The 9,415-nt window shown below is 27.7% G+C and overlaps 1 protein-coding gene across 1 annotated transcript; it reads left to right on the top strand.

Annotated features, from left to right (window-relative positions):
- Window positions 1-1,367: 1,367 nt before the first annotated feature.
- CCL (CCR-like protein) lies at window positions 1,368-2,374 on the top strand. Its single transcript, XM_089403439.1, has 3 exons — window positions 1,368-1,596; window positions 1,723-1,881; window positions 2,016-2,374. Exons 1-3 carry the CDS (start codon window positions 1,415-1,417, stop codon window positions 2,110-2,112), a joined length of 438 nt encoding a protein of 145 aa, XP_089259565.1. The 5' UTR covers window positions 1,368-1,414; the 3' UTR covers window positions 2,113-2,374.
- The last annotated feature ends 7,041 nt before the right edge of the window (window positions 2,375-9,415 follow it).

Raw genomic sequence — 9,415 nt, 5'->3', positions numbered from 1 at the left:
GAATTGGTGTGCTTTAATATAAAGCTCAAAACCATTATATTCTATTATGGTACACTCAAGGGAGAGGCATAGACAACAAAATTGAGTGCCTAGGATTATGTTCCTTGCTCGAGGGGCCTAAGGATAGAGGCATAAAAAAATGATAGTTTTTTGGTGACTCACGATTGGTAAGAAAATGAAAAAACCAGACCTTTGTAGAAAATCTATAATTAACCTCGCTTCTTCAGATAATCCATGAATCTTTTCAATCTTTTGCTTGGCTTTCTTTCAAGCAGACATATAGGGAATTGAATGAACATACACATCAACTATCAAAAGAACAATTCTAACATTTGGGAAGCTTTTGATAGTAAAACCACATAAGCTATGGATATTAGGATCTAATGCCCCTTAGTTTTTGTATTTCTCTATGTTTTATTTTATTTTATTTTTTATTTATAAATTTAATATAGTTACCAACCTTCTCTAACATAGCAACATGCATATTTCTTTCCTGAAATATGAGTTTTTTAATAAAAATATTTTTAATATATTGATTATAACAATTAAAATAATGTATCAAGTCATTTTATTTTAAATAATTTAATTTGAAATAATATAATAAAATAAAATGATAACTTTTTTATTAATATTCTTTAATAAATATCTAATTTATATTAAATTTTGTTATTAAACAAAACTCATTTACCATTTAAAAAAATCTAAAAATTTCTTCATTGCATCCATAGGTGTATGAGATTTATCATGTTTTGTGTTGTTTTATTGTGTAAATAAAAATAATAAGATAATAAAACTAAAAATAAAAATAAAAATAATAAGATAATAAAAATAATAAAATAATAAAAATAAAAATAAAAATAACTATATAAATTAAAATAAAAATAGAATATTTATTCAGAATATTAATCTATAATTTTTATTTGAAATAATTTATTTAAAAAAATAAATATCAACTTAAATTTATCTTAAATTAAGATTTATATAAAATAAAAAATAAAAAATAAAAAATATATATATATATATATATATATATATATATATATTTAAAAAAAAAAAAAAAAAAAAATTACACCACAAGAGAATTTAAGAATTTAATATCTGGAAATAAAAATAAGATAAATCTCCACTAATAATAAACCACATAAATTATTATGAAAATATTTAATAAATTTATGAAGTTAGTCCTAATTCCATCTCCATCAAAGTTCACGTAATAATTTCATCATGAACCAAAGGATTTTGAGATGATATAAAACAAAAACCTGAAACGCACAAGCTTTATCCGAGAATCTCTTAACCTTATCCACACAGATAAATAATTAAAAATAAAATTGGCCAACCAAACTCAATATATAACCTCAGAATCTGGGCTATACTATAGGGTCCTGCGCAGAGACAGAACACAACAGCGAAAATGCAGGCAACACTGGCTCTCCCCTTCTCAACTTCATGGCCCAGCAGGGTTCCTCACACTCACCACAAGCCCCTACCGCTGGGCACCGTTAGGCTCACCAAGAATTTCCAAAGGTTCTCGCAGCACAGGTGGCGCGCCATGGCGGAAAACCCAACCGTGGACTACGATTCCTCTGCAAAATCGTAAGACCCCTGCCATTTCTCTCAGAATTTTTCTGAAAGCTTTTTCAGAAACAAATTGTGGGTTTGATGTTTGAACCTCGGGCTTCATGGGGGGCTAATAATTTGTGATGAAAATCTTGTGCACAGAGTGTTTCCTGCGGAGGCCTGCGATACTGTGGGAGGGGAGGCGTGCGAAGGGGAGATTGGCGTTGAAGTGACATTGAAGGCCGATTCCCCTTCCCCGTCCTCTCCTCCTGCAGAGGGGGTTGACAGAGAATATGTTGAGTATGCTTCGGAGAAGAAGACGTATGTACTTTCTTGTTTTCTTTTCTTTTACCCTCTTTAATTTTTGGGTCTTCTGGTCCTCCCCGGGTCCCTGGTTCGAAACTCGGGTATATCTTTTTGGGTATACGAATTGATTTATTTGGGTATTGTTGCAGGGTGTTTCCAGGCGAAGCGTGCGACGATCTTGGAGGGGAATTCTGCGAGTCGGAATATCAGAGTGGCGTTTACAAAGAGAAACAGCCCACCAAATAGAGCCTGGGTTTTATGTGAATGTGTAATCATCATGGCAGGTAGAGGGTGAAGTGCTTTTGTAAATACAGCTATGCATGGTATCATTATAATGTATTTTCAACGTTATACAGTGAACTCATACTGTATCTATATTCTGAGTATCTGGAGTTTAAATGCTGCTGGACTCTTTTTGTATGATATCTGTAATCTTCTACCATTATCCTTACTGTTTCGCAGATATCTGAAACATATATTTATAAATTATATATATATTTATAAGTTATCTGAGAAAACCACTCATCCTTTTTCACTCTCACTCATGGACTTGAGGGTACGTTCTCTACTTGGAACAGAGAATTTGAACAATAAAATATTTTATTTTTTAAGGGAATTACTGGAACATAGAATATTTTTAAGGGGAATTAATGGAACAGAGAATTTTAAACATGTTAGATTTTAGATTTTTGTGATTTATATGGATAATAATTTATTGTTTTACGGATTAATCATATGGTATAAAATTGTTCAGATTTTTTGAACTAATTAATATGGTTCATTTTCAAGAATATTTGTCAGCCACATTAGTTGGTTCAAAACGTACACCAATTCTATACCATATGATTAATCTTTAAAAAAACTTATTATAAAATTAAACATTTCATCATGTCAAATTTATTTTATTATAAGATTTTTTTTTATTTTTTTTTTCAGCAAGAAAAAACAGTCTGTTTTATATTATGGTTAAAACAGTAGAAATATTCACAGCATGACTACATTGGGAAGAAGCTTTTCCACTTACATCCATCTCTAAATTACAACATTAATGATACTATTTACTCTCAACCATATTTACAATTTACACAGAGACTAATACGTAATTCAAATCATTTGCATTTCTATCAATCACAGGCTTAATATAATCTTTTCTTATATAATTTCTATACAAAATCAGATACAAAATTTATACAAAATTTCTATCTTTTATTATAAGATTTATGAGTACTTATTGTTAAATTCATTACAAAAATTACTGAGATATTAAATTTTCAATATTACATCTTTAGTTCGGAATAAAACATCAGTTTATCATATATATCCCTTTACCCTACGAACTAGAGGTAGTTCGGAATAAAACATCAGTTTATCATATATATCCCTTTACCCTACGAACTAGAGGAAAAGGACAATTCTAATAGTTAGAGAATGTTGAACTACTCAGGAGGGGGGAGTTTTGATAGATAATATTAGATTCAGGAAGTAATAATTGAGGCTTATAGAGAAAACACACTTCAACTTTTTTCAAGTAAATGTGGAGTTCGGATAATCATTTGGATTGGAATGTTATGGCAATTTTAAGTCAGGGAGGGAATTTGTTTTATAGTTCATGGTATTTAAATTTTATGCATGTGTTTTTTTAAGTATTTAGATGGTTTTTTAAGAATGATTTATTGGGTTTATATTTGTTTTGAAGTTAGGGAGGGAGTTTGTTTTATATTCCATGTATTTAAATTTTATGTATGTGGTTTTTTTTTAGTATTTAGATGGTTTTTTTAAGAATGATTTATGGTGTTTATATGCGTTTTGAGTTTATTTATTATAAATTAAATTTTTTAATAATCTTTTGATGAGATTATATTTGTTTTCACAATTATATTAAAAAAAGTAATTAAGTGAGAAATTTTGTATCATAAATATTATATTAAAAAAAAATAAGATAACACACAATTTTGATATCATTATTGATATCTATATTTTATGTATTGTTTTAGATCTCTTACATTTATCACCTAGTTGTTTATTTATTATTTTGAATTGGCATATATTTTTTATGGTTTATGTTTTCTCAGATAAGATGTGTACTTTTGATATAATTTAATTAGGTAATATTATCAACAACACTTGCAATGTCATCTAAATTATATTGTATATTGTAGTATTGGGTTTGTAAGGTAAATTATGGTGGAAACAATTTTTAGCAATTTGCAATTCATTAGCTTCATCTTGTATATAGGGAGAAGAACCACCATTATTAAAATGAAGTTGATAAATGCTTTCCATGCTCCTCAAACCTAATCTAGAGCTTGGTTTTTCTTTGTCATCAATTCCTCAATTGTATTTCTTTACTATGATCTTGCAGACATACTTTGCTTAATAGTTATAAGTATGTGATAATTTAGTAGAAGATTTTCTTAGTCATGCTATAGAGGGCAATGCCACTTCAAGTCTAGAGACTTCACCATCTTTATTAGTTAGATTCAAAGTTTATTTGATATGATCTTGTAGACATACTTTGATGAAGAGTTATAAGCATGTGATAATTTAGTAGAAGATTTCCTTAATCATGTTATAGATGGAAATGACACTTCAAGTCTAGAGACTCTGCTATCTCTCTTGCTGCTGTGATGGTTTTTAGAAGTAGTTTGATAGACCAATTTGTTACATTAAGATTACCTTGCATCTAGTTCAAGATCAAGGGTTGTTCTAGTAATGCTTCTCTAATTATCATTGTTGGTAACACATCATGCATGTCTCTTCTTACAAGAATAATAAAATGGAAGAGATTGTATCATAACATTATAAAATTAAGTACATGTAAGGACTCAATTGGGGTCATAAAACCATAAATAAAATTTTCACATAATTTCACACTATAAAAAAAAAAATTGACATCTCAATGTATATATTTGTTACAACACATTAAAAACATGTACAAAATTTGATTTATGACAATTTACATAAATTAAACAAGAAGAAGAAGAGGAATATTGATATGGTAGCTCGGTTGTGGTGCTCCTGTTGGGGCCACCCGATTGAATATGCCACCTTGCCAACTAGGAAAGTAGACTATTTAACTTCTTAGCCCAGGGAACTTGCACAATTTCTCTGGTCCTCTGAGCCCAAGTACAATCACAACCATATTGTGCTCGAAATTGATCCAACACCCTCTAAACTACAAACCAAAATTAAGTTTGAGTTCTTACTCTCCTCTCCTGGTTTCCTCCCCCCTCTCTGTTCTCCCTCTCACTTTTCCTTTAGCATGTCTCCATACCCAAAATAAAAAAAGTCATCCCCATGACCTCCCAACTCCCCTAGTTTCCCCCCCTCTCTCTATTCTCCCTCTCACTTTTCCTTTAGCATGTCTCCATACCCAAAATAAAAAAAGTCATCCCCAGGATCTCCCCACTCCCCTGCACTTATGTCTTCCTTCCTCACGAATGCTAGCCACCCATCATAATTTCCATAACTATGGCCCCTCATGCCTTCCACCTAACTCCCTTTATGGCGACCTCCATAAATGCCTCAATTCACTCCCTTGTCCTCATATACTCGAATTAACTCGAGGTCATTCGGGTCATAAAAATTAAAATAATAAATCTAAAATAGTAAAATAATAGTAGTAATATAATAATAATATTTGCTTTTATGGGCTAATCTAATCAAATGGATTCATGAGAATCCTAATTAATTAAAAGTTGAATTAATAATAATAAAATATTAATTATTAATCAAAATTAAGGGTTAATAAATCAATTACTTTTATAGGCTAATCTGATCAAATGGATTGATGAGAATCCTAATTAATTACAAGTTAAATTATAATAATAAATTATTAGTTATTAATCAAGATTAAGGGTTAATAAATCAATTAATCACTAGTCAAGCTTAATATTATTGATAGGATATTAATGTATTTGAAATGGGTATGTAGCTAGTATAAGCATTCCTCATACTTATATTAACAATAAGCATAGATAACAATCATTCAATTGGTATGTTATTAACATAATATAAGGGCATTATAGTACATCTCCTTTTAATGGGTATAACTAAAGATCAACTAAGATTTCATATTTAAAAGCATGCTTAAGAAACACAAATTTCATCAGTAAGAATCCATGTAACCTCTTCCAAGAACATTTTCAAGTTTAGTTATGGATAGTTTCTAATAAGAATGGAGCGAGATGATACAACCATCCACTAGCATCCTTTTGGTTACAACATTCATTGGAAACAATGTGAGTCTCTTGTAGATTTTGATTAGAGAGGGAAAACATATATGAGAAGTGCTTTATAAGTGTGAGAAAGAGAGTGTCAATGTTAATTGGAATAGCTAAATTATTTTAAAAAAATATTTTTTTTTTGGATGGTCCATGAATAAATAATAAATAATCCATAGGTTTCTTATTATTTGTATGCACAAAGTTGTCACACATCTAACACCAATCAAAAGAAACAGTAAGAAGGCTATTTGTAAATAAAGTATGGTGAGTCCATGTGAAATAAAAGACCATGAAATATTTTAGACTTTTAAATCAACCCCAAATCTTGATGACCAGGAGTACATAATCAATTCATTTTTTAGATGCAAAAATCACTGACAAACATAATTTTTTCCTTTTATATATATATATATATATATATATTAAATATACATAGTCTATATAATACCCACTCAAATATCTTTTGTATTTTTTTAGTTTGTACATATATTTTTGTCAAAATATTTAACGAGTAAAAATATATTCACTTATATTTCACTATAATACTTCGCAACAAATTAAAATGAAACAATTAAATATTTCAAATTTAATATATGTTAAAAATATTTTATTATTATGATATTTAACATTTTTTTATTGGAAATAAAATCTATAAAATTTAAACTTACGTAAGCAAAGTATTTTTTTAGTTTGTACATATATTTTTGTCAAAATATTTAACGAGTAAAAACATATTCATTTATATTTTACTATAATACTTCACAACAAATTAAAATGAAACAATTAAATATTTCAAATTTAATATATGTTAAAAATATTTTATTATTATGATATTTAACATTTTTTTATTGGAAATAAAATCTATAAAATTTAAACTTGGAAATATGTAAGCGAACGACCATCTTTTTTCTTTAATTGTGCTTTATTTGCATGGTAGCATTTTCATTTTTTAATTATGCTTTATCTGCATGGTTGCATTTTCATTAAAATTTAAACTTAGAAATATGTAAGCGAACGACCATCTTTTTTCTTTAATTGTGCTTTATTTGCATGGTAGCATTTTCATTTTTTAATTATGCTTTATCTGCATGGTTGCATTTTCATTTTTTAATTGTGCTTTATTTGCATGGTAACATTTTTAGAGGTTACAGGAATTTAAAATAAATAAAAATATGAAAAAAAAATTATAACCACATTTTAAATGAGAATAAAAAAACCTCAAATTATTTATTTTGAGATATATAAAAATATCAAATCATCTATTTGAAAATAGATTTACCACATTGAAATTTACAAAATAAATTTTTTAATCTATTTTTATTTCAGTATTGTTTTATGATAGTTGTTTTCATATACAATATAAAATAGATTTGAGACATAAAAATTAAACAATATATATTTGAAAACAATATAATAAATATTAGATATAAGACTTTTGTGATCCATAATGTAGACATAAGTTTTTTGGATTAATTATATAGATATGATTAGGTCGACCTTTCAAACCAACTAATACGGTTAATCCTCAGGACAAAGTGAGAAATCAATCAATCTAAAAAAATAAATAGCATGAATGTGTCATTGTCCAGGGTAAGCCTTTGAAATATAGCCGTTGGTGAATTAATTAAAAATATAAATATTATGGAAAATATATTATTATTAATATATTAATTTATATGATATTATTAGTTATTGGTTTAACTTGTTTTCATATAATTAATGTTATATTGATTAAAATATATATTATTAAATTTAAATATTTTAAAATTATCAATTCATATTTTTCTATTTATATGACATTTATGAAATAGAAATGGAGTAAATATTATTTTTCATAAAAATTAATAAGAATCGTGCATTTACAATAGTCTCTACTTAGAAGAGCAAAAAAAATTCACAATAATGGCGAGCCACATTTTATAGGATATTATATGCTATTATTTGAGAATCCATATCTCGCAACAATGGTTCTAATTGAGGTGTTATATATATAAAATATGTTATGTGGTTTTTTTATAATAATTTAAAAATTTTATTTTATGTTTTTAAAGGGTGAAAATTAAAACAAGTTCAATAATGCTTTTTTTCCCTTTCACCATTTAATCCAATAGAATTTTCACTATTAAATCTAACCACACTTTAAATTGTAATTCTTAACTTAAAAAAATCTCACTCTAAATTGTGTAATTTTTCCCTTTTTATGTGCATACTTATTATAATTTTAACGTCTATATATTATATTTAATCGAGTAGACTTAACTTGTTAGCAAACTAAAATCTGAAAAAGTCGGTCGTTTTCATTCTTCGAACAAATGGGACCATCTTGGATTGTGATCTATATTTAATAAAGATGTACTCGATATTTTTGTCATTATATTTTTTTAAAGCAAAAGAGTTGTTTAAAATGTGTTTTTGGAATACATAATATAATTTATTATATAAAAACTTATGGCACATTTGAATTTTAGAAATTACATAATTAAAATACTTTCAAGAAATTTCTATAAGATTTTAGGTAAAAATGACAAAAAAAAAAAAAAAAAAAAAAAAAAAAACATACTAAGAAAACAAAAATATCTAACAATTAAACTACAAACAAACATATTTAAAATTTAAACTACACTCACTATTATGTATATTTAAAATTCAAACTACACTATGTCATTTTAAACTATACTTCTTGACTCAAATTTACACTAAGTTATACTCTTGTTCATATATATATATATATATATATAAACACAAATTTCCAATTTGTTGTCTTGCTTTATTACTTTTTTCTTTTCAAATGAAGGAATCTTGTCTGGAGCAATTATCAGGCATACATAGTCCTGCTCAGGATTGGACCACAAGCCTGTGGAGACTAAACTTTCCCCTAAAGATTACACGACATATGTATACCTTCCTTTTGCATATGATCAACCATTTTTGAGCTTGGGTAGTCAAAATTTCGGTAGTAGCTGCACGAGAGCCAATGCCCAACATAGTGTTTTTGAGGTGGTATGTATTAGGGATCTTATGCAATTCAATTGGGATTTATGTCGAACACGAGTAAACTATTATATTTTGGGGGGGCAAAAGAATATGTGATCTTTGTTGTTAGAATTGTTGGGTTACATCATGGAAGACACATGGTAATTATGACCATTATTATGCTTGCAACAAAATATGTAGGATATGCTTATTCAAAATCCATGCCCTGTGAACAACCACATTTTTCTCCACTCAAGTCGTTTATGTGTTTTCTCAATGATCACTTAAGCTTGCTCCTCTCTATGGGATTCGAACGAAGGACAAGTGAAGTCAACATGGGTATTTGTTTG

The sequence above is a fragment of the Pinus tabuliformis genome, chromosome 2_1 (assembly GCF_031772625.1).
Source record: "Pinus tabuliformis cultivar Carrire ecotype Pingquan chromosome 2_1, CPIR1, whole genome shotgun sequence".
Classification (NCBI taxonomy): Eukaryota; Viridiplantae; Streptophyta; class Pinopsida; order Pinales; family Pinaceae; genus Pinus; species Pinus tabuliformis.
This window is presented reverse-complemented; position numbering and strand designations above follow the sequence as displayed.

What these genes read in the sequence shown, in the direction of transcription:
- CCL (XM_089403439.1), top strand. Translation starts at nt 1,415, where the DNA reads ATGCAGGCAACACTGGCTCTCCCCTTCTCAACTTCATGGCCCAGCAGG. An exon ending in TACGATTCCTCTGCAAAATC is followed by an intron (nt 1,597 to 1,722) that starts GTAAGACCCCTG and finishes TCTTGTGCACAG; the next exon opens with AGTGTTTCCTGCGGAGGCCT. An exon ending in TATGCTTCGGAGAAGAAGAC is followed by an intron (nt 1,882 to 2,015) that starts GTATGTACTTTC and finishes GTATTGTTGCAG; the next exon opens with GGTGTTTCCAGGCGAAGCGT.